Source organism: Loxodonta africana, chromosome 14, assembly GCF_030014295.1.
Source record: "Loxodonta africana isolate mLoxAfr1 chromosome 14, mLoxAfr1.hap2, whole genome shotgun sequence".
In the NCBI taxonomy this organism is placed as follows: domain Eukaryota; kingdom Metazoa; phylum Chordata; class Mammalia; order Proboscidea; family Elephantidae; genus Loxodonta; species Loxodonta africana.
The window spans coordinates 9,292,216-9,318,211 of NC_087355.1; the positions used below are offsets into that span (position 1 = coordinate 9,292,216).

Below are 25,996 nucleotides of genomic sequence, written 5' to 3' on the forward strand. Positions count from 1 at the left end.
AAAGACCGAAAGCTGGGGACGACCCCAGAAAGACCGAAAGCTGGGGACGACCCCAGAAAGACCGAAAGCTGGGACGACCCTAGAAAGACCGAAAGCTGGGGACGACCCCAGAAAGACCGAAAGCTAAACAAACGCACCTGATATCTAACCAACTGCCAGTGCGCCTGAGGAACAAAAAAAGGAAAATCAGATGCTAAAAATCGGAAAGCTGAAGGTCAGGTAAAGCTTCACTGACAGAGAAAAGGCGAATTTCCCTGATGGTTGCTATTTTTACACACCCGAAACAGCAGTGGTTTCTGCTTATTCTTTTACTTAAAATAAAAAAAAAAAACCATCGTCGTCAAGCCAACTCCGACTCAGAGCAACCCCAGAGGAAGGACGGGGTGGACTGCCCCACGGGGTCTCCAAGCAGCAGCTGGTGGGTTTGAACTGCCGACGTCAAGCCAACTCCAACTCAGAGCAACCCCAGAGGAAGGACGGGGGGAACCGCCCCACGGGTTCCCAGGAGCAGCTGGTGGGTTCGAACTGCCGACATCAAGCCAACTCCAACTCAGAGCAACCCCAGAGGAAGGACGGGGGGAACTGCCCCACGGGTTCCCAGGAGCAGCTGGTGGGTTCGAACTGCCAACCCTTTGGCTCTATCTGCCCATAACACGACCAGCTTTAATAAAGGTCATGTATTCCTTTAAAATATTCCGCGTTGCCAAGTGTATTCCCCAAGTCCTTACCCCTTATTTTACTCTGGCTGAGTTAGATTTCTAGATAATTCTCTTAAAAGTTTTCTAAATTTTAGAGAATATCAATCTAAGCATTAATCATACTCAAGCTATTTTCCCTCTATTTTTAAGACTTGATCATGATGAGACTCTGACATAAAAGGTTCCTTTTGATATCGTTGCTTTTATAATACCCTATTTTTAAAAGGAGAAGAAAATATAAAATCAACTTCATCCAACACCCAAAATCTCCTTAAGCTCCTGATTAAACTATGTTATTTCCAATGATTTCTGCACTTATTTTTTAGCATTTTTAGTAATTTCCTCAAATCATTTTTTAACTTTATTTTTCCAGTTAAGACTTATTAAAAAAAAAAAAAAAAAAAAAACCCAGTGCCATTGAGTCAATTCCGAATCGTTGCGACCCTACAGGACAGAGTGGAACTGCCTCATAGAGTTTCCAAGGAGCACCTGGCGGATTTGAACTGCCGACCCTTTGGTTAGCAGACATAGCACTTAACCACTACGCCACCAGGGTTTCCTAAGACTTATTAAGAACACTTAATTCCTTATTCATAAGGAGGTATTCATTTTCCTTCACATTTATCTGCTTCCTGTTCTCTGGCCTCTCTTTTCCACAATAAATAAAGTTAATGGAGATTGGCTACGCGCCGTCAAGTCGATTCCGACTCATAGCAACTCTACAGGACAGAGTAGAATTGCCCCACCGGGTTTCCTAGGCTATAATCTTTATGGAAGTAGATCGCCAGGTCTTTTCTCCTGCAGAGGGGCTAGTGGGTTCAAGCCACCAACCTTTCATTTAGCAGCCGAGTGTGTAACACTGCACCACCAGGGCTCCTTAACAGAGACTTAGGAAAGCATGTTCATCACAGAATCAGGGGACTATGGAAGCATAGCACTCTAAGGGTCCTTGGGAGGCCTTTTCAGAACTCTTCCTCACCGCCCCCCCCGGGGGGGGGTGGGGGCATGTCCTACTGAAAGCATCCCAGTGGCTGGAAGTCTTTAATGCCATTCACTTCCTAGAAAACACACTCTGAGATTTAAACCACCGGGTCACTATGAGTTGGCATCGACTCGAAGGCAATGGGTTTGCCTTTTGTTTTTTATTTGCAGGAGCCAGCCCCCATCCGTCAGGTCGTCTAGTGTGGCGGCTTGTGTGTTACTATGACGCTAGCTAGCAGCTACACCGCTAGCATTTCAAATACTAGCAGGTCATCCGTGGTGGACAGTTTCCAGAGCTTCCAGACTAAGACAGACTAGGAGGAAGGGACTGGGGATCTACTTCTGAAAATTGGCCAGTGAAAAACCTTATAGATCACAATAAAATAATGCCTGATACAGTGCTAGAAGATAAGCCTCCTATATGGGAAGGCGCTACACAGCATTTGCAACAATGGACCCACACGTGCCAACGAACGGAACATAGTGCAGCAGGGGGCAATGTTTTGTTCTGTTACACACAAGGTCATCACAGCCGACACCACGGCAACTAACAACAACCTGCAGTTGAAGTCTTCCTTGTGGGCTCTATAAAAAAAACCTCCCTTAGCTCATCCAAACCCTTTCTGATGATGTCTAAGCCATTTCTTTTATAGCAACAAATACTGTTTGAGCACCTACGAGATAATAGGTATAAAAAAAAAGGCATATGTTTAAATAAAATAGCCTAGTCCCAGCGGTTTCCTTACGGAGAATAGATTCTTTAAGTTTAAAACCACGAAATCTACTATACTTAAGGTATCAGAATATATTACCGTTAATATACAAATTAGCCCGTAACTATAAAATATTCTCTTTTCTTCTTCCCAAATATAATTTTGTTTAACATCATGGAATGAAAAAACATGAAATCATTCCTGAAGTTTTTTTCACAATAAATTATTAACATTTCTAAAACATAAAAAGATAGAAATGAAAGATTGAGAAGCAGGAATTGTGTTCCTTGTTTAGTCATTTTGAAGAAATGCCTATACATTTTTAATATTTTCCATTCTTGGGTTAATAACCACTTTGATATCACATAACCAAAACACAATGGATAGTCTGAATGTCCTTGGTGTGCTGGCATTTCCCTGAAATCATCCTGAGGTCCCTTAGGAAATCCACTCCCTTGTGAGGAATTTCTCTATCATACAGTAAATAGACAACAGCGATACCCATCACGCTGATACTCCACATCATGTCAGACTATCAGAATATGGGAAGTCTGAGCTCTACTGACTGAAAATATGGCTGTGAGTTTTCCATTTATCCTGGAGGGATAATAGCTTGTACCTACTTGGCCATTCAAACTTGACACTCTCACCTTCCCCACGTAGCCCCTCCTAACCTATCACGCCTCATCCTGTTCTAACCTCTAGCTCTTTTAGGGTTATACAAGAAAACCGGTATGGAATTGGTGTTAGTTATAGCTTTATTAAAGCTAAGAAGGCAACATTATTAGTTACCAGAGTACACGGGAGAAAGAGTTCACCACAGTCAAGGGTGACCCAGGAAGAAATGTGACGACAAGTTTGACAAAGGATCAGAGATGATTGCTGAATGATCCTTCTTGTTTCATCTTCCTTTTTTTCTGTTTTCTTTTTTAATCTAGGTGTATACTTATATCTCCCCGCTTAAGACAGAAGAGGGGAAAAAAAGGTAACGATTTAAAGAGTCTCGTGACAGTGGTTTCGTTTTTCTTTTTAATTGTGGTAAATATATACATGTATATGCATACACACACATATACAACAAGACATTTGCCATTTCAACATTTTTTACAGGTACAATTCAGTGACATTAATTATGTTCATCATGTTATACAACCATTGCTTTATCAATTTCCAAATTTTTCCATCACCTTTAATAGAAACTCAGGGCTCCCTAAGCAATGACTTCCTTTTTCTCCCTCCCTCTCAGCCCTGGGAACCACTGATAAAAGCTGGTCTCTATACATTTGCCTATTCCAGATATCTCATATAATGGGATCATACAACAGTTGTCCTTTTGTGACTGACTTATTCTACTCAGCATAATTTCAAGTTTCATCCATGTGGTAGCACGTATCAGAATTTGATTCTCTTTATTGCAGAGTAATACTCCTTTGTATGCATATACCACATTTTGTTCATTCATTCACCTACTAAAGCACATTTAGGTTGTTTCCACCTTTTGCCTATTGTGAATAATGAACACTGATCTACACGTATGTGTTTGAGTTTCTGCTTTCAATTATTTTGTGAATATACCTAGGGGTGGAATTGCTAGATTACATGGTAATTCTATGTTTCACTTTTTTTAAATAATTTTTATTGTGCTTTAAGTGAAAGTTTACAAATCAAGTCAGTCTGTCATATATAAGCTTATATACACCTTACTCCATACCCCCACTTACTCTCCCCCTAATGAGTCAGCCCGCACCCTCCTTCCAGTCTCTCCTTTCGTGACAATTTTGCCAGTTTCTAACCCTCTCTAATCTCCTATCTCCCCTCCAGACAGGACATGCCAACACAGTCTTAACTGTCCACCTGATACAAGTAGCTCACTCTTCATCAGCACCTCTCTCCAACCCATTGTCCAGTCTCTTCCATGTCTGATGAGTTGTCTTCAGGAATGGTTCCTGTCCTGGGCCAACAGAAGGTTTGGGGACCATGACCGCTGGGATTCCTCTAGTCTCAGTCAGACCTTTAAGTCTGGTCTTTTTATGAGAATTTGGGGTCTGCATCCCACTGATCTCCTGCTCCCTCAGGGGTTTTCTGTTGTGCTCCCTGTTAGGGCAGTCATCAGTTGTGGCCGGGCACCAATCTAGTTCTTCTGGTCTCAGGATGATGTAAGTCTCTGGTTCATGTGGCCCTTTCTGTCTCTTGGTCTCTTAGTTGTCGTGTGACTTTGGTGTTCTTCATTCTCCTTTGATCCAGGTGGGTTGAGACCAATTGATGCATCTTAGATGGCCACATGTTAGCATTTTAAGACCCCAGACACCACATTTCAAAGTGGGATGCAGAATGTTTTCATAATAGAATCATTTTCCCAATTGACTTAGAAGTCCCCTTAGGCCATAGTCCCCAAACGCCCGCCCTTGCTCCGCTGACCTTTGAAGCATTCAGTTTATTCCGGAAACTTCTTTGCTTTTGGTCCAGTCTAGTTGAACTGGCCTTCCATGTACTGAGTATTGGCCTTTCCTTCACCTAGAAGTAGTTCTTATCTACTAAGTAATCAGTAAATAGCCCTCTCCCACCCTCCCTCCCTCCCCGCCTCATAACCACAAAAGTATGTGTTCTTCTCAGTTTACACCATTTCTCAAGATCTTATAATAGTGGTCTTATACAATATTTGTCCTTTTGCCTCTGACTAATTTCACTCAGCATAATGCCTTCCAGGTTCCTCCATGTTATGAAATGTTTCACAGATTCCTCACTGTTCTTTATCCATGCGTAGTATTCCATTGTGTGAATATACCATAATTTATTTAACCATTCATCCATTGATGGACACCTTGGTTGCATCCAGCTTTTTGCTATTGTAAACAGAGCTGCAATAAACATGGGTGTGCATACACCTGTTCGTGTAAAGGCTCTTATTTCTCTAGGGTATATTTCGAGGAGTGGGATTTCTGGGTTGTATGGTAGTTCTATTTCTAACTGTTTAAGACAACGCCAGATAGATTTCCAAAGTGGTTGTACCATTTGACAGTCCCACCAGCAGTGTATAAGCGTTCCAATCTCTCCACAGCCTCTCTAACCTTTATTATTTTGTGTTTTTTGGATTAATGCCAGCCTTGTTGAAGTGAGATAGAATGTCACGGTAGTTTTAATTTGCATTTCTCTAATGGCTAATGATCGAGAGCATTATCTCATGTATCTGTTAGCTGCCTGAATATCTTCTTTAGTGAAGTGTGTGTTCATATTCTTTGCCCATCTTTTGATTGGGTTGTTTGTCTTTTTGTGGTTGAGTTTTAACAGAATCATATAGATTTTAGAGATCAAGCGCAGGTCGGAGATGTCATAGCTGAGAATTCTTTCCCAATATGTAGGTGGTCTTTTTACTCTTTTGGTGAAGTTTTTAGATGAGCATAGGTGTTTGATTTTTAGGAGCTCCCAGTTATCTGGTTTCTCTTTGTCATTTTTGGTAATGTTTTGTATTCTGTTTTTGCCTTGTATTAGGGCCCCCAACGTTGTCCCTATTTTTTCTTCCATGATCTTTATCGTTTTAGTCTTTATGCTTAGGTCTTCGATCCACTTGGAGTTAGTTTTTGTGCATGGTGTGAGGTATGGGTCCTGTTTCATTTTTTTGCAAATGGATATCCAGTTATGCCAGCACCATTTGTTAAGAAGACTATCTTTTCCCCAGTTAATTGACACTGGGCCTTTGTCAAATATCAGCTGCTCATATGTGAATGGATTTATATCTGAGCTCTCAGTTCTGTTCCACTGGTCTATGTGCCTGTTGTTGTACCAGTACCAGGCTGTTTTGACTACTGTGGCTGTATAATAGGCTCTAAAATCAGGTAGAGTGAGGCCTCCCACTTTCTTCTTCTTTTTCAGTAATGCTTTACTTATCCGAGGCTTCTTTCCCTTCCATATGAAGTTGGTGATTTGTTTCTCCATCACATTAAAAAATGTCATTGGAATTTGGATCGGAAGTACATTGTATGTATAGATGGCTTTTGGTAGAATAGACATTTAAACTATGTTAAGTCTTCCTATCCATGAGCAAGGTATGTTTTTCCACTTAAGTAGATCCTTTTTAGTTTCTTACACTAGTACTTTGTAGTTTTCTTTATATAGGTCTTTTACATCTTTGGTAAGATTTATTCCTAGTATTTTATCTTCTTGGGGGCTACTGTGAATGGTATTGATTTGGTGATTTCCTCTTTGATGTTCTTTTTGTTGATGTAGAGGAATCCAAGTGATTTTTGTATGTTTATCTTATAACCTGAGACTCTGCCAAACTCTTCTATTAGTTTCAGTAGTTTTCTGGAGGATTCCTTAGGGTTTTCTGTGTATAAGATCATGTCATCTGCAAATAGAGATAATTTTACTTCCTGCTTGCCAATCCAGATGCCCTTTATTTCTTTGTCTAGCCTAACTGCTCTGGCTAGGACCTCTAGCACAATGTTGAATAAGAGCGGTGATAAAGGGCATCCTTGTCTGGTTCCCATTCTCAAGGGAAATGCTTTCAGGCTCTCTCCATTTAGAGTGATGTTGGCTGTTGGCTTTGTATTAAAAAAATTGCTCTGTATAGATGCCCTTTATTATGTTGAGGAATTTTCCTTCAATTCCTATTTTGCTGAGAGTTTTTAACATGAATGGGTGCTGGACTTTGTCAAATGCCTTTTCAGCATCAATTGATAGGATCATGTGCTTTTTGTCTTTTGTTTTATTTATATGGTGGATTACATTAATGGTTTTTCTAATATTAGACCAACATTGCATACCTGGTATAAATCCCACTTGGTCATGGTGGATTATTTTTTTGATATGTTGTTGAATTCTATTGGCTAGAATTTTGTTGAGGATTTTTGCATCTATGTTCATGAGGGATATAGGTCTGTAATTTTCTTTTTTTGTGATGTCTTTACCTGGTTTTGGTATCAGGGAGATGGTGGCTTCATAGAATGACTTAAGTAGTATTCCGTCATTTTCTATGCTTTGAAATACCTTCAGTAGTAGTGGTGTTAACTCTTCTCTGAAAGTTTGGTAGAACTCTCCAGTAAAGCTGTCCGGGCCAGGGTTTTTTTTTTTTGTGGGGAGTTTTTTGATTATCGTTTCCATCTCTTTTTTTGTTATGGGTCTATTTAGTTGTTCTACTTCTGATTGTGTTAGTTTAGGTAGGTAGTGTTTTTCTAGGAATTCATCCATTTCTTCTAGGTTTGCAAATTTGTTAGAGTACAATTTTTCGTAATAATCTGATATGATTCTTTTAATTTCAGTTGGGTCTGTTGTGATGTGGCCCATCTCGTTTCTTATTCGGGTTATTTGTTTTCTTTATTTCTTTAGTGAGTCTGGCTAATGATTTATCAATTTTGTTTATTTTTTCAAAGAACCAGCTTTTGGCTTTGTTAATTCTTTCAATTGTTTTTCTGTTCTCTAATTCATTTAGTTCAGCTCTAATTTTTATTGTTTTCTTCTGGTGCCTGAAGGATTCTTTTGTTGCTCACTTTCTATTTGTTGAAGTTGTAGGGACAGTTCTCTGACTTTGGGTCTTTCTTCTTTTTGTATGTGTGCATTTATCAACATAACTTGACCTCTGAGAACTGCTTTTGCTGTGTCCCAGAGGTTTTGATAGGAAGTGTTTTCATTCTCGTTGCATTCTATGAATTTCTTTATTCCCTCCTTAATGTCTTCTATAACCCAGTCTTTTTTCAGGAGGGTATTGTTCAGTTTCCAAGTATTTGATTTCTTTTCCCTAATTTTTGTTATTGATTTCCACTTTTATGGCCTTGTGGTCTGAGAAGATGCTTTGTAATATTTCAATGTTTTGGATTCTGCAAAAGTTTGTTTTATGACCTAATATGTGGTCTATTCTAGAGAATGTTCCATGTGCGCTAGAAAAAAAAAGTATACTTTGCAGCAGTTGAGTGGAGTGTTCTGTATAAGTCAATGAGGTCAAGTTGGTTGACTGTAGCAATTGGGTCTTCCATGTCTCTATTGAGCTTCTTACTGGAAGTCTTATCCTTCTCCGAAAGTGGTGTGTTGAAGTCTCCTACTATAATTGTGGAGGTGTCTATCTCACTTTTCATTTCTGTTAAAGTTTGTTTTATGTATCTTGCAGCCCTGTCATTGGGTGCATAAATATTCAATATGGTTATATCTTTCTCGTCCCTTTAATCATTATGTAGTGTCCTTATCCTTTGTGGTGGATTTAAGTCTAAAGTCTATTTTGTCAGAAATTAATATTGCTACTCCTGCTCTTTTTTGCTTGTTGTTTGCTTGATTTATTTTTTTCCATCCTTTGAGTTTTAGTTTGTTTGTGTCTCTAAGTCTAAGGTGTGTATCTTGTAGACAGCATATAGACGGATCATGTTTCTTTATCCAGTCTGAGACTCTCTGTCTCTTTATTGGTGCATTTAGTCCACTTACATTCAGCATAATTATAGATAAGTATGAGTTTTTTTTTTTTTATGAGTTTAGTGCTGTCATTTTGATCCTTTTTATGTCTGTTGTTGACAATTTCATTTTTCCACTTACTTTTTGTGCTGAGACATTTTTCTTTGCAAATTGTGTGTTCCTCATTTTCATAGTATTTATGTATTCTGAGTCGTTATGTTTTTCTTGGTTTTTATTTTGAGTTATGGAGTTGTTATACCTCTTTGTGGTTACCTTAATATTTATCCCTATTTTTCTAAAACCTAACTGGTATTGTCCTATATTGCCTTGTTTCCCTCTCCATATGGCAGTTCTATGCCACCTGTATTTAGTCCCTCTTTTTGATTATTGTGATCTTTTACATATTGACTTCAATGATTCCCTGTTTTGAGCACTTTTTTCTTTTTAAAATTAATCTTAATTTGTTTTTATGATTTCCCTATTTGAGTTGATATCAGGATGCTCTTTTCTGTGACCTTGTGTTGTCCTGGTATCTGATATTATTGGTTTTCTGACCAAACAATTTCCTTTAGTATTTCTTGTAGCTTTGGTTTGGTTTTTGCAAATTCTCTAAGCTTGTGTTTATCTGTAAATGTTTTAATTTTGCCTTCATATTTGAGAGAGAGTTTTGCTGGATATATGATTCTTGGCTGGCAGTTTTTCTCCTTCAGTGCTCTATATATGTCATCCCTTTGCCTTCTTAACTGTATGGTTTCTGCTGAGTAGTCTGAACTTATTCTTCTTGATTCTCCTTTGTAGGAGACCTTTCTTTTATCCCTGGCTGCTTTTAAAATTTTCTGTTTATCTTTGGTTTTGGCAAGTTTGATGATAATATGTCTTGGTGATTTTCTTTTTGGATCAATCTTAAATGGGGTTCGATGAGCATCTTGGATAGATATCCTTTGTCTTTCATGATGTCAGGGAAGTTTTCTGCCAACAGATCTTCAACTATTCTCTCTGTATTTTCTGTTATCCCTCCCTGTTCTGGGACTCCAATCACACGCAAGTTGTTCTTCTTGATAGAGTCCCACATGATTCTTAGGGTTTCTTAATTTTTTTTAATTCTTTTATCTGATTTTTTGCCAGCTATATTGGTGTCAATTCCCTTGTCCTCCAGAACCCCCACCCTGCAGTCCAATTGCTCGAGTCTGCTCCTCTGACTTCCTATTGAGTTGCCTAATTCTGTAATTTTACTGTTAATCTTTTGGATTTCTGAATGCTGTCTCTCTGGATTCTAGAAGCTTATTAATTTTTCCACTATGTTCTTCAATAATCTCTTTGAGTTCTTCAACTGCTTTATCTGTAGATTGCCTTATTTCATTTCTGAGGTCATCCCTGATGTCTTGAAGCATTCTGTAAATTAGTTTTTTATATTCTGCATCTGGCAATTCCAGGATTGTATCTTCATTTGGGAAAGATTTTGATTCTTTAATTTGGGGATTTGTAGAAGCAATCATGGTCTGCTTCTTTATGTGGTTTGATATCAACTGCTGCCTCCAAGCCATCTCTAAGATATTGTAGTGATTTATTCTATATTTGCTCACTAAGTCTTATCTTGTTTTGTTTTCTTTCAATATACGTAGATGGGCTACTAGATTACACTGTCTTGATTGATGTAGCCTTTGAATCATTTATATCCTATTACCAGCTGGTCTGGGCTATTACCAGATATATAAGCCTAAGAGCCCATTCACTATTCTTGAGTAGCATCTGATTTTGGGTCATCAAGTGTGTGGTGCAGACTGTCACCTATCCACCTAGAGAAGTAGTGGTGATAGTTGGGCGCACCAGATTCTAGTAGCAGCAGGGGGTCACACTCCGGTGGGGGCAGGATGCTGACAGGCTTCCCACAAGTGCCAGTGAGGTAGTTGTGTCTCTATTCCTAAAGCACCTTGCTGGGTGGGCTCTGCAGCTGTACCTTAGGCCCCCAGTGCAAGTACCTTTACAGACTGGTAGGTGTCACCCTCCTTAGACCCCTAAGGCAGGAGGCTAGGTGGTCTGGGGGGAGCTTCAGCACTCAGTGAGGGCTCTGTTGAATACGCAGAGATATCAGACCAGGGAAACTTGTCTTTCCAGTAATCCCCTAAAACAATTACAGTCAGATCCCTATCAGAATTGCCTTTGCATTATAATAGCCACCTTGTTCCCTGTAGGGATGAAAGCCCAAGACTGTGGATCACATATGTTTGGCTGGAGCTGGTTCTGTGTTTTTAGTCCAATTAGGGGAAGGATTTTTGGTCCCTGCGTTTTTTGTAGCTGCTTCTCTCAGGCCAGGAGAATGGGTTAGGAAAAGACCAAAAAAAAAAAGAAAGAAAGAAAAACCGCAGCCCACTTCACTCTCTGGCCCACGAAATTCCAATGTTAATGAAGCCGCCTGGGAAGGGGAGGGGAGGGATCAGATAAATACGAGAGAGTAGCACCCCAGAATATAGACAAAGTTACTTATCTTGCTTGGGATGACTGTTTTATCTGAGATTCCCGAGGGGCATGTTGACCGTGTGTGCTGGCTGGGTAGAGATTGCTCCCAAAGGTCAGGCCCACGTCCTGTGCTTGTGCTGTCTCAGAAGCCGTGGTCAGTTCCTCCGCTCCCAGTTTAAAGCCCAGCGCCAAGGTTCCCCGGCTGGGACGCCGCACTCCAGGCTCCAAAACCAGTCGCTGCCTCCCGGTGACTTCTCCTCCTGTCAGCTGCGTCGCTGCACTTCCTGCGTGCACTGGCTGGGCTTCCCCCAAGGTCACTTCTGGGGGCTAGGGCTGCGTCCCGTGTTTGCGGCGTCTCAGGATGCCGTGCTCAGCTCCCCTGCGCCCAGTCCAAAGCCCGGCGCCAAGGTTTCCTGAATGGGACGCTGGCTCCAGGCTCCAAAAGCAGTTGTTGCTTCCCCATGGTTGTTCGTTTTCAGTCTCTGTCACTCAGGTCAACTCTTTAGATCTGTGTTTGATGGTCAGAGTTCGTCGATTGTTGTGTATGTGATCGATTCACTTGTTTTTCCGAGTCTTTGTTGCAAGAGGGATCCAAGGTAGCTTCTACCTAGTCAGCCATCTTGGCCCCACCTCCTGTTTAACTTTTGGAGGAACTGCCAAACTGTTTTCCACAGTGGCTGCACCATCTTACAGTCCCATCAGCAATGGAAGAGGGCTCCAACTTGTCCACATCCTCACCAACACCTGTTCTTTTCTATTTTTTGTGTTTTTTTTTTTTATCATAGCCATCTTAGTGGATGTGAAGTGGTATCTCATTGTAGTTTTGATTTGCATTTCCCTAATGGAAGCCCTGGTGGTGAAGTAGTTAAGAGCTCAGCTGTTAACCAAAAGGTTGGTGGTTCGAATCCCCCAGCTACTTCTTGGAAACCATATGGGACAGTTCTACTTTTTCCTATAGGGTTGCTATGAATTGGAATCGAGTCAATGGCAATGGTTTTTTGGGGGGATTTCTAATGACACTGAGCATCTGTTCATGTACTGGCTGGCCATCTGTATTGCTTCTTTGGTGAAATGTTTATCCAAGTCTTTTGCCCGTTTTTTTATTTGCTGTTTGTCCTATTTGTTGTTAAGCTGTAAAAGTTATTTATATATTCTAAACCTTTATCAGGCTTATAATACCCAAACGTAGGTCATCTCTTTACAAAAGACTCTGATGAGCAAAATTTTTAATTTTTATGAAGTTTCATTTATCTGTCTTGTCTTTTGTTGCTCGTGCTTTTGGTGTGATATCTAAGAGTCCATTGTTAAATACTAAGCACTGAAGCATTACTCCTATGTTTTCTTGTAAGAGTTTTATGGTTTTAGTTGTTACATTTAGGTCCTTGATTCATTTTGAGTTGATTTTCACATATGGTCTGGGGTATGGTTCCAGCTTTAAGTTTTTTGCATGCAGCTTTCCCAACATCATTTATTAAAGAGACTATTCTTTCCCCCTGTTGAATGGACTAGCACCTTTGCTGAAAATCAACTGACCACAGATGTGCAGGTTTTTTCTGGACTCTTAATTCTACTCCATTGGTCAATATGTCTACCCTTATACCAGCATCAGACTTTTTTGATTACTGTAACCTTATAGTATGTTTTGAAATTAGGAAGTGTGAGCCCTCTCCTTTGTTCTTCTTTTTCAAGGCTGCTCTGGCTATCTGAGGATTGGCTTTTCCATTTCTACAAAGAAGGCTGTTTGACTTTTGATAAGGATTACTCTTGAAATCTATAAATTGCTTTGGATAATACTGACATCTTAACAATATTACATCTTCCAATCTATGAACACAGAATGTCCTTCTATTTATTAAGGTCTTCTTTAATTTCTTTAGGTAATGATTTATTGTTTTCAGTATACAAGTGTTTCACTTCTTTGGTTAAATTTATCCCTAGGTATTTTATTCTTTTAGATGCTATTCTACATGTAACAGCCAAATGTATATTACATTCCTTTTCCGAATGTTCATTGCTGATGTGTGGAAACCTCACTGGTTACTGTGTGTTAACCTTATATCCTGTCACTGAGCTGAATTCACTTACTAGCTCTAGCAGTTTTCTTTTGGGTTCTTTGGGGATATACATATGATCATGGCATCAAAGAGAAGGGATAGTTTTACTTCTCCCTTTCAAATTTGGATGCTTTTATTTCTTTTTCTTGCCCAATTGCTCTGATAAGGACTTCCAGTACAATACTGAACAGCAATGTTGTGAGCGCGGGCATCCTTGTCTTGCTCCTGATCTTAAGGGGAAAGCTCTCAGTCTTGCTACATTGAATATGATGTTAGCTGTGGGTTTTTCATAAATGCCCTTTATCAGATTGACGAATTTCCTTTCTAGTCCTAGCTTATTTGTGGCAGTGGTTTTTACAGAAAATGAGTAACTATAATTAGTTATAGTTACTGTAAACACATGAGCAGTTTAACAATATTTGAGCCAGAGAGGAAATAGGCAAATCTTTGAAGAGTCAGTATAGCCTGAAAAAAACGGACTGATACTTAAGGAAATAAATAGGCAAATAATCCTTTCATAGGAAGATAAGTATCAATATTATGATAAGAGCAACAAGTCAAATGGACCTAAAGCTTGGTTTTATTGTTTGTTGATTTTCCTATGTCAGAAAATCTAATGTCTAAGAGAAGAAACACTTAGTACCAATTGATGCCCAGAAATCTGAACTATCACTGATGAACTAGGGAATTTCCAGCACCAGGGTGAGTTCTATGCTAATTCTTTAAACAACTATAAAACCATAGTTCGTAGTTTTTAAATGGTAATATTTTTTAAAAGACACAGATTATTCATAGGCCTAGTAAGTCCCAGTTATCAAAGCTGTCCAGATGTCCAGAGCATGTCCAGCAAGAAAAAAAATCTGTCATTTTAAGTCCAGAAACTATATTAGTTTAGTAAAACACAGCTAAAAGAAACTGGAATGATTTTAAACATTTTTAGAGAACTACCAGAAGAAATTTTTTTTTGCCTTTTCAGTTCCAAGAGCTTAAATGAAACATTCATGCGTTAAATTCAAACTCTGACTGTCAATTCATTTCACTTTAATAAAAATCTGAATTACCTGCCTTAGGGCATTATTAAATATCCAACAAAAAGCACGCACAACCCATAAGTCTAATTTCCCAGTATAATTTTTATGTAGAGCTATGAAGAGATTTGTATTACACATTTTAAGATAAGAGGATCAAAATGTGTTCATAAAAGAAGGAAATCAGAATTGCAGTCACCACAGAATTTCTGCACCCCTCTTAGGAATTCTATGGGAAAATTATCTCTTTATGTAATCTCAGCCACAAAGATAAAAACATAAATCCACCTTCCTTCTTAAAATACCTAAATTGTAATTACTGTAAACTTTGAAAAATATACATTATTCTTGTCATGTAACAAATACGACTTATCTGAAATTTATTAATCTTCTCACAACCAAAATTCCCGTCTTTATTTCTACTGGGGTGTGTGTGCCTGTGTGAGACAGAGAGCAACGGTTACTCAGAGCGGCAACTCTAGTCTAGAACCAGATAGGGATCAAAAATTCAAGACAAAAATCTGATTTCCTAAAAAATACCGTTTATAATTACTTACATTCACAGGCAGTATGTAAGACTGTACCAGTACCAGCTGCCATGGAGTCAATGCTGACACATGGTGACCCCGTGTGTGTCAGAGTAGAACTGTGCTCTGTAGGGTTTTCAATGGCTGATTTTTTTCAAGTAGATCGCCAGGCCTTTTTTCTGAGGCACCTCTAGGTAGACTTAAACGTCCATGCTTTCAGTTAGCAGCCAAGCATGTCAATAATTTGTACCACCCAGGGACTCTGGGCTACTATAAAAGCTCATGAACTCCTGTTCACTAAGCCTGAATGTCCCTCGCTGCCTGCCCCTCTTACTGTCTCTCCTGTGAGTCTGTCCTTCCACACCTTCTCCACTCTGCTCCAATCTCCCATTTTTCCTGCTGGTCTCACTTCTCCTAGCTACCGCAATCTCCACTAAATAGCAAAGCTGGACACAGAAACAATCTATAAACCATCGCCTCCTGCTTCTTCCCTATTAAACATTTCTCTTAACAAATTCAACAAATTCAGTCTCCACACTTGATTGGGATTTCATTCAGAAATTTCACTGCTAGAATTAGCCCCTCTCTCTCTAGTATCTTCACCTCTTCTCATTCTCCCAGTATAGAAACAAGTTCTAGTATTGCTTTTGTTTTTTAAAAAACTCTCCTTCAGTCTCATTCCCTCTCTGGCTACTGCTACAGCCTTCTGCTCCCCGCATAGCCCAGCTCATCAAGAGCAGCCATGAGGTGGTATTGCTGCTGCTCACTTCACAGCTCACTTGTGAGCCTGCTGCAGTATGCATCCCTCAGGGACACTGGCATGCTCTGACCACCACTGTGGAGACCTTGTTAGGCCACTGCAAGCATTGTGGTTAAGGAAAAGGGCTCTGCCAGTCCCACTGCACGGGTTCAATTTCCAACTCTGCTGCTCAATGACTGCATTACTGTGGGCCAGTGACTTAAGGTCTCTGTGCCTCGGTTAACTCATCTCTAAACCTCACATAATGAGGGGACCACAGGTAACATTAGAACACTACATATACAATCTTTATACTAACAACTCTCATATTTCCGCCCAGACCTCTTTTCTGATCTCCACTCTCAGAATTTCTGCTACCTTCGTGATGTCCACTATTGTGACTCACAGGTGTCTCAAACTTAATGTACTCAAAATCAACTCCTGGTCTTTCCAGCCCAAAACACCACCTCCCCCAGCTTTCCCACTCTCGCTCAATGGCACTTCGTCCACACAGTTTCCAAAGCCTAAAGCCCAGAGTAATCTTTAGCATTTCCACTCTCCCCCTCCACTCTCATCGACTTACCACTAGATATCACCTCCAGTTATCTATTTCACATACTTTAACTTCTCCCTACCGCCACTGTTCCTGTTCTAGTCCCAGCCTCTGTATCCTTCACCCTGGCTATGCAACAGACCTCTCCTAAAACAATCTTTCTAGTCTCCCTGGCCCACTATAATTCATTCATTCTCCAGCCAGAGTTATCTTTTTTTTTTTTTTTTTGGTGAAGGGTTTACACAGCAGGTTAGGTTCCCATCTGACAAACTCCAAACCCACCAGCTGCTCCATGGAAGAAAGGTGTGGCGGTGTGCTTCCACAAAGACTACAGCTTTGAAAACCCTATGGAGCAATTCTACTCTGTCTTACAGGGTCACTATGAGTCGGCAACTCAAGGGCAGCAGGTTGCCTAGTTTGTGTATCAGGGTTACATTAGCTTCATAGAAAGAGTTTGGTGGTGTTCCTTCCTCTTTTATGTTTTTGAAGAGATTGAGTTGGATTGGTGTCACCTCTTCTCTGAATGTTTGGTAGAATTCTCCAGTGTAGTCATCTGGTCCTGGCCTTTTTCTTTCTTGGCCAGTTTTTGATGACATCTTTAATCTCTTCTTCTGTAATTAATAGGTCTGTTTAAATTTTCTACCACTGTTTGCGTTAGTTTGGATGGGTAGTGTGCTTCTAGGAATTTATCCATTTCATCTAGGTTTTCGAATTCGTTGGACTATAATTTTTCACAGTTATCTATTACGATCTTTATCTTTGCTGTAATGTCACCAACTCCATTTCTTAATTTGGTTATTTGCTTCTTCTGGTTTTTTCCTTTTGTCAACCCAGCCAGTGGTTTATCTATTTTACTGATCCTTTCAAAGAACCAACTTCTGGTGTTGCTGATTTTTTCTACTGGTTTTCTATCTGCTATTTCATTTATTTCTGCCCTGATCTTTATTATTTCCTTTTTTCTGGTGGCTTTTGACTTCTTTTGCTCTATTTGATCTGTGGAAGCAGCTGGTTTAAGTTAATGATTTTGTATCTTCTTTTTTTATGTACGCATTTGTTGCTATGAATTTCCCTCTGAGTACTACTTTTGCTGTGTCCCAAAGGTCTTAATATGTTGTTTTCATTTTTGTTTGATTCTAGGAATTTTTAAATTTCACTTTTTATTTCTTCTATGACCCAATAGTTTTCCAGTAGTGTATTATTTAGTTTCTACGTTTTTGTTTTTTTTTTTCTCTTGATTTCATACCATTATGGTCGGAGAAGACATTTCATATGATTTCAATCTTTTTAAATCTGCGGAGACTTGTTTTGTGTTTTAACATATGGTCTATTCTGGAAAACGATCCATGTGCTCTAGAGAAGAGTGTGTATTGTTCTGGTGTTGGGTGGCATGTTCCATGCATCTCTGTTACATCCAGCTGGCTTATGGTTTTACTTAAGTTCTCAATGTCCTTAATGATTTTCTTTTTAGAAGTTCTGTCTACAATTGAAAGTGGTATGTTACAGTCTTCTACTACAATTATGGAGTTGTATATTTCTCCTTTCATATTAGTCTATTAGTACTTATTTAATGCATTTTGGAGCACTGCTATTAGGGATATAGACACATAGGTTTTTTTTTATATAGATATAGACATAGACATAGACAGATATATATAGATACAGGGTCGCGATGAGTCATAATCGACTCGACGGCGCTGGGTCTGGGTTACAGGTATAGATATATATAACTGTTTTGTCTTCTTGCTGGATTGACCTTTTCAGTATTATGTGATGCCCATCTTTATCTTTTGTAATAGATTTGATTTAAAGTCTATTTTATCTGATATTAATGTGGCCACCCCTGCTCTTTTTTGTTTACTGGTTGCATGGAATATTTTTCTCCATCCTTTTATTTGTGTTCTTATGTCCAAGGTGTGTTTTTTGTAAACATCAAAGGATGGATTATATTTTTCTAATTCATTCTGCCACCCTCTGCCTTTTGTGTGGGGTGTTAAGACTCCTCAAGTATCTACCTCACTCATTTTGCCTTTGTTCTTTGAGTGTTTTGTATCTTCTTTGTTTTTTTAGTCTGATTTTTCTGTTTGTTTTTTGTATCTGGCTGCTTTCATGTGATGAGCCTTTTTGCTTTCTTACCTCTAATGTTTTTTTCTTGGTGATTTCTTACTGGTTACCACATATATTATACAACTTACAATAGCAACAGTGTTTAACTTATGAACGACAGTTAACGTGCAACCTTAACAAATTAAATCTATTCCTGATAGGCTTATCCCTCCCCAATTCTGTTGGTGTTTCTCCATTAACATCAGTATACTACCTATATTCGATAAGATAACTTTATACTTATTTCTTACAAACCTGATGTTGTACTGTTTGCAGGATTTAATTATCGAGTTTATTCCCTGAAAATATCATACATTTGGTCCTTATGATTGCCCGTGTTGTTGCATGTTTTGGACATACCTCTTCCTCTTATTTTTTACCATGTATAGATACCATGTACAGTATTTATTTAATGCTCTTGCCTTTCCATTTGGAGTACTCCCTTGAGTAATACTTGCTAAGCTAGTCTGGCAGCAGCAAAATTCCACAGCTTCTGTTTATTTGGGAATATCTTGATTTCTCCCTCGTTTGCTGAATGACAATTTTGCTTCCCAAAGAATTCTTGGTTGGCAATTGTTTTGGTTCAGTATTTTACATACGTTGCTCCATTGCCTTCTGGCCCCTCGAGTTTCTGGGGAGAAATCTGCACTAATTCTTATGAAAGGCCCTTGGTATGTTATATTGCATTTTTCTTTTCCAGCTTTCAGAATTCTCTCCTTGTCTTTGGTTTTCAAAAATTTTATTAGAATACAGTGCAGAAATGATCTTTGTGTATTTCTTTTAATTGGGCTTCATGTAGCTACCTGCCTTTGCAGGCTTGGTTATGGGAAATTCTGATCATCTCTTGGAAAATTCTTTCTATGCCTTTACTGTTGTCATGGTGCTCTGGGATTTCAAAAATTCTAATGTTAGGTTTCTTAGCTGAATCTCATATTTCCATTTGGGTTTGCTCAATTTTCTTTGCTCTTTTCTCTTGCTTCTCTTGAGACTTGATAAGCTCAGTTATTTTGTTTTCTAGTTCATTTATTTTATCTCCTGTCTGACTCTAGTGTTGAGTGTTTCTCTTACTTTTTCTAATTCATTTTCTTTATTCTTCAGTTCCAGTAGTTTTTTTTTTTTAATGTTTGCGATTTCCTTGTTGAGTCTTTCGTTTTGTCCCTCCATTTGTTGCCTGATCTCTGCTTTGTTTTCTGTGTGCTTTTTGCTTTCTTTAGGCATATTTAGCACTACAGTCTGAAATTTTTCAATTTTTTTCCATTAGTCTGGCCCCCATAGGAGAAATTGCCTCTTCATGTTTTGCTTTTGATTGATCCTTCTCCTCTTGTGATTTTGTACATTTTACTGTTTTTTTGTTGAACTTGGGCCATTTTGTTATCTTTTTTTTTTCCTTTAAATCCTATTTTCTGATTCTCATGGGAAATTTTTCTGATTGGGTACCCTGGTGGCGCAGCAGCCAAGTGCCTGGCTACCAACCAGAAGGGGATTAGCTGGTCACAGTTGCTGACATAAGCAGTGGAGCTCATCTTTCCCATTGAAAACGTGGGGAGCTATCTCTCCCTCACGGGCGCCCCTGCACAGGCTCTCCCACAATGTTCACTGTGGACAGGGAGCTGGCTGTTTCCCTCTGAATTGCCTGTCCAAAATATTCCCCTGCCCTTATGCCCTTGTAGTTCCTCCCGGTGCTGGTGCCCATCCATCTCAGTCCACAGCAAGATTCAGCAGCACTTCTTACAGCACCAGGTCTCCTTCCGCTCCCTCCCAACTGCCTGGCATGCAGACCTCATGGCCAATATGCACTGCCTTAAATATTCACGCTACAGATTCCTCAGATTAGCTCCCCTTCTGTGTTCCCTGTTTACGATGTTGCCCAACCCTGTTCCAAAATGGCTGCGATGAGTAAGTGCTCCAAATGTTAGTGGGTAGGTTCTCCCAGCTTCTGTGCCGTCTCCACCTCTCCTCTTCCCTGCTTCTGGATTCATCTCAACTCTTCAACACCTCAGCTGCCTTCTGGAGTTCTAAGATCTCAGTTTGTGCTTCTTTTTATTCATTGCTCAGTGGATTAGTTGCTAGTGGAGTAAATGGGAAAATCTGCTCACCTTGCCATCTTGTTCCACCCCTGCCCCAGCCAGGGTTCTTTTGAAAACATAACGATCAAGTTATTCCCCTGAGTAAAAGCCTTTACGGGTGCTCAATGCACTAACTATGAAATAAGGATTCCGACTGGCAAGGCTCACTGAGATCTGGCCCCTGCTTCCCCCTCCCCTTTGATAGCTATACCCCAGAGATCTGGCTCCTGCCTTTGATAGCCATACCCCAGACACACACACAAACACACCACACACACACAAACACCACACACACACCACACACACACACACACACACACACACAGGGCCTTCTTTTAGGTACCTCAATGCATCAAACTGCCTCCTCCCTCTACAGGGAGTATTTCTTCAGGGCTTCTGCAAAAGACAGTCTTTCTATTGGAAATCTTCCCATATTTCTTTGTTCTTCTCATACACAGAATTCATGACAATTTGCAACTGTATATTTCTGGGAGGGTACTGTTCCCTTGTCAGGCTCCCTACTATACCATAAGTTCTGTGAGGACAGAGACCACATCTTCTTTCTTCTCACCTCTGTATACACAGAACCCATCACAGAAGGTGCTCAGTAATGATTTAAAACACTCTTAGATTTTCTTTATTGTTGGCATACATAAGATACTGAAAATTTCTTCTCATTCCTGGAAAGGTGACTTTGCCTGGCTTTCATCATCTCATAATTAGACGAAACGAAGGTGAATTACACTGGCTAATTTAGAAACGAATGAACTATTGAAAAGAGGTTGACTGGTATACGACGTATTTGCCTAAAGACATTCATAACATGAAGTGTTACGTGCTATGATGGATTCAAATTAAAATAAATATTGTCCAATCCTTAAAGAATGTGATATCTAACAGAGAAAATAAGAAACACATAAATAGCTAAATGGAAGAAAGAATGTGAAGTGAGAGGGAAGTATAATTTAAGGGAGAAGCAGAAGATTCCTGGTGAGAATGGCATTTGAGCTGGGCCTTTAGGGCACTAGGGTTTCAAAAGACAGAAGAACAGACAGGAAGGGCTGTGAGAACAAAGGCTGGAAGCACTAAACACACTCACAGAGAGAAAAAACAGCAGTTAAGAGCTCGGCTGCTAATGACAAAGTTCAGCAGTTTGAATCCACCAGCTGCTCCTTGGAATACACCATGGGGCAGTTCTGCTCTGTCCTTTAGGGTCACTATGAGTTGGAATCAACTCAATAGCAACAGGTTTGGTTTTTGGTTTGGTTTATTGAGTACATACAGTACAGTAATTAAAGTGAAGCATGACAATGGATTTTGGGAAACGTGAACAAAAGAACCACCTTTTAAATTCCTATGTCAATTGCCTCCCTCATGGAACTGTGAGCTTCTTGGAGCTGAAGATTTCCATTTGTGAATCCCCAGTCCACAGGACCATGCCTGGCAGAGAGTTCATACTCACAACAGTCCATTAGACAATAAAAGCTCTGTCTTGCTCACCCAGAAAACTATGTCAACATGTGCTTTCCTCTCTGGGAAGCAGTGATTTGTAGCTGTGTACACTGGGCTAGCTGACCTATGCACTCTAGGCCATTTACAAGGGAGAGAAATAGTCCAGTCTACAGTCACTTATGTATACTTTATCTTTGCCATGTTTGTGATGTTTCACTTTGTGTGTTCCTTGCAGGTAAAGAATATATATATTGAATTCAATATATTAAAATGCATAGATTATATTTCAATCAATAAAGTAACAGACCATCATCAGAAAATTAAAAAATACCTGATCCATCAAAAAAGAGCGCTTCCATAGGACAAGCATTACAATTCATGCCAGACGTGCCCCCACCTGCCTCAATACACAGAATGATGAAAACTAGACAATCAGGGTCAATATGTGGGCTCTCGTTCTCCTCTATTTCCTTCATCTGTGCTCCACAGTCATCAGATGTGGGTGCTGCAGCTTCAAGGGTGCAAACAGCACATTGCTGAAGAGGTGGTTGCACATCACCACCGTGTCTCTGCCTCAGGGTGGGTGCTTTTCCTTATGAAAGCCAGTATCAATTATTATTAAAGTGAAACTTGGAATTAAAGGCTGCTCTGTTGGGAAAAAATGAGGATTGTAGTCTTTTTCATCATTGTATTAAATTAAAATAACCACCTGACTTGTAATTGATGGGGCTTAAGAATGTCATTAAGTTTTATCATAATGAAGTGTACTTGTTTTATTGCTAAATTATCATGATCACCAAAAAGGTAACACTGACATGACAGAGCTGCGTAACTGTGTGCCCCATTTTCCTTACCAGATGAAGATGGACTGGTTCCTGGTCTCTTCAGCTACTGAAAGGCAGCTCTGATGACTCTGTCACTAAGGGGCTGAGTGGGCCGAAAGTTGTCTCCCAAAATCCCATCACAGCCTTCCACGAGCTCTGCGCCTTTCACATGCGTCCTCAGCCTTCGAAACTCTTCTATCTGACAACAAAAACAGAGCAAAGCAGATCAGTCGTTCACCAGGCATCAACAAAGCTGCAGTTTCATAAATGACTTGAAATGTGCAAAAAGTACAACAATTAAAAAAGAAAATTCAAACTACATTTAAAAAAAAGAGAAAACCACAATTTTTCCAGACCAAAGACATTAGACAAGACCTCCTGCCAGAGGAACAGACAACACTAGTTATCGAGGTCTCCGGATAACTCAGGTGGCCACAGAAACCTGCCAGAGTTGTCAAGGGGAAAACAATCTACACCTCCCCAGAAAACTTTCATGCCTGTCTGTACCATGATAAGAAAGAGTAAACAAATGATTATGTTTTCTTAAATGCTCTGCACGTGTATCTTTAATTAATGAATTCTGATATTGCTGTATTTCCGCTATGATTAGATGTTGGATTTCCTAGACGACAGTTTCCTTCATCAAAAGGCTTTCTGTGCTGCTAGTCTACCTTTTTGGAGAGCACAGGTCCAAAGAACATCACCATTTTCCAAATATTTGAGCCTAACTTCCTCCCTTAGAGAAGTCAATTTCTAAGTTCATCTCTCTTTCTCAGGTGCATTCTCAGGGCCCTGTGGCTTCCCGGTTACATGAGAAGAGGTACCCTAGTCATCTCAGGCACTCTGCAGTTCCTCTGACTCGTCTGTCCTGAGCCTCCCAAGAACCCATAACCTTCCAGACATGGTTCTCTGAGAAGCAGTCAAGCAACAAGCAAGCACGCACATCTATTAGTTTATTTACCTACAGAGTGCCCGCTCTGTTACTTTATTCAAACGCCATATTGCCATACGATGCAGGCATTCTTCATTCCTTACACAGAAGAGGCAACTGAGGCTTAGAGAGAGGTCTGACAATTCCAAGTCCATCTGCATTTCTCTCAACTCCGCACCACTTCTTTGTAAATTCTAGTCAAATCAGTATTGCCTACGACCCAGGATGCTGAGCAAATATAACTCGAACAGTGTGAATCCACCAAAAGCTCGCCATGCTGTGTATCACAACACTATGTCTACAAAGGTCCTCCATAAGGCAGTCAGCATTCTGCCATTCTTCGTTAAAGTAAAAGGAAACAGAAGACATCAGTGAATTCAAGGGTTCCAATAAAAGTCTAGAAACCTCTAGAGACTTTTGGGGACCCATGAAATCCCTGAATTATGTGAAAAATTTTGCATGTCCATACATATGTGCATTTTCCTGAGGAGAAGTTCCCTGACTGCAAAAAAGTTAAGACCCACAAGATTCTAATTCAATCTACTCGTCTACCTACTGAACATGGAAGTGCAGAGAAGTAAAATGGCTTGTTAAATTAGAACGTATGTTAGAAATCAGACTTCTGATGCTTTACTTTTCCATGTCTCCAAACAACTGTTTGGCTTCCTTGAATGGGTTAAGTCTGGCCCAACTGTGACTGCCCTGTTTTCTTATAATCCTTACATTCTGTAATTTACATTGAACAACCAGTCAGATAAGCAATTAGCTGTTTAATCTATGTCCTGGTTTTCAGCAGACTTTCTTAGCCTTTCAGAGGATATATAGGCAGTTCCTATTGCCTGTTGCATCTGAAAAATTTCTAGAGCTTAGTTTGCATGAGAACCCCTGAAATTATTTGTTGAATATACTTAGTCCTAAAGTTTTCTCTAAAAAGAAACTGATCCCTCCGAGAACCTTATGTCTTTTCAAAAAGAATATGATGGTTAAGGCAGTAGGCTGTGCATCAGAAGACCACAGTTGTAGTCCTGGCTCTGCCACCAAGACCCAAATGACAAAATTTACTTCACCTCCTCAAGCCCCAGTTTCCACATCAGGACAATGGAGATGATATCAACAGTCTTCACAAGGACGGTGCAGGAGTAAATAAGGTCACTCACGAAAATCACTCAGTACAATACACATAGGAACTGACCAATAAATACTAGCACTCTCAATAATAATAAAATTACACAACTTCTTTTGAGGTCAAACCAAAACATTAGCATATTGAGATCACAATGCATCTACAACTTTATATGCAAAAAGTGGACTGGAAGGAATAAGACAATATGCAATCATCTTTCCTGGCATACACTTGATATGGGATCAGATGTGACAGCTGCAACCAGAGTCTATTAACCACGGACAGAACCGCTAATGAGCAACGAGAGCTAGAAACTTTACTGTCTAAGTACAGCCTAAGAAATGTTCCATTTTTTATTGACTTTGAAGTTTTTTTTAAAGGTAAGTTAATTTTATATTTACATATTCTGAACTGAAGATGAATTGTTAAGGCCCAGGCTTGAATCCTCTGTGAAAACAGCTTCTTCCAGAAGAGATAACCTAAATCAACAGCTAGATGGTCTCTAATTACTGTACTCTGAGAGAAATCTATTTCACAAGAAATATTTTTCTCTGATCATAGCAACACTTTGAAGACTTCAAACATCAACAGAGATTGAGGGAAATGTGTGTCTTTCTGAAATGCTGATTTTTCTGAAGCAACCGCCCCACAAAACCCTTTAGTCACTTCGAATGGTTTCAAGCACACACTGAGAGCGCCCGGTTCTAGCTACCACACACTGAATGGAGAGATGGTGATAAATGAGAATATTTCAGGATGAGAGCCTCCAACAAATCCAAATGTTGGGCAGTACAAGACCATCATGGTCATACACATCTGTATATATGTTCCGTCGACTTCTAGTGCTACTCTACCTACTGTGGGCTGTGTTTTTCATTTATTTTTTAAAGAAAGAACAAAGATCCAGTACTTCAGTGAGACATTCCCCTCTTCTGAAGGAGACAGAGCTGACAGCACTGTTCTCTGGACCGGGACGGCACTCCAATCGGTCTAAGGTGTTTACACCAACCTTCACTGACTCACAGTTCTGCATATCTACTAAAAGTTCAGCTTTAAGACAGCTTTTTGTCTGAGTGCTTTCAAGAGCTAATTTCCAGGATTTATAGTTTAGTGCTAATTGATTTTAGGACCTGAGTTTCCAAGTCCCTATGCATGTCCTCCAAGAGACTGATTTTGATTATAGTCCATGTGCCATAACGTCAAAAGAGAAAAATACACAACAGTCGGTGTTCTCATATTATTTTCTTTTATCATCAATGAAAATACATGAGTTAAAGTAATATAATGCCTTATGGGGCTAGTGAAATAAAAGAATCAAAGGCCAACAGTACTTACATAGTCTATCCATATATGTGTGCACTGCACGTACTGT

The 25,996-nt window shown here is 39.7% G+C and overlaps 1 protein-coding gene across 2 annotated transcripts in view; it reads right to left on the reverse strand.

Moving 5' to 3' along the window:
* CA8 (carbonic anhydrase 8) overlaps positions 1 to 25,996 on the reverse strand; it is a 203,144-nt gene that overhangs the window by 92,088 nt on the left and 85,060 nt on the right. For both annotated transcript variants that reach the window (XM_023545700.2, XM_003408321.4), the window contains exon 8: positions 22,601 to 22,769. In XM_023545700.2, coding sequence (XP_023401468.1) covers positions 22,635 to 22,769 — 135 coding nt within the window. In that variant the 3' untranslated portion in view covers positions 22,601 to 22,634. The remainder of the gene's footprint in view (positions 1 to 22,600; positions 22,770 to 25,996) is intronic.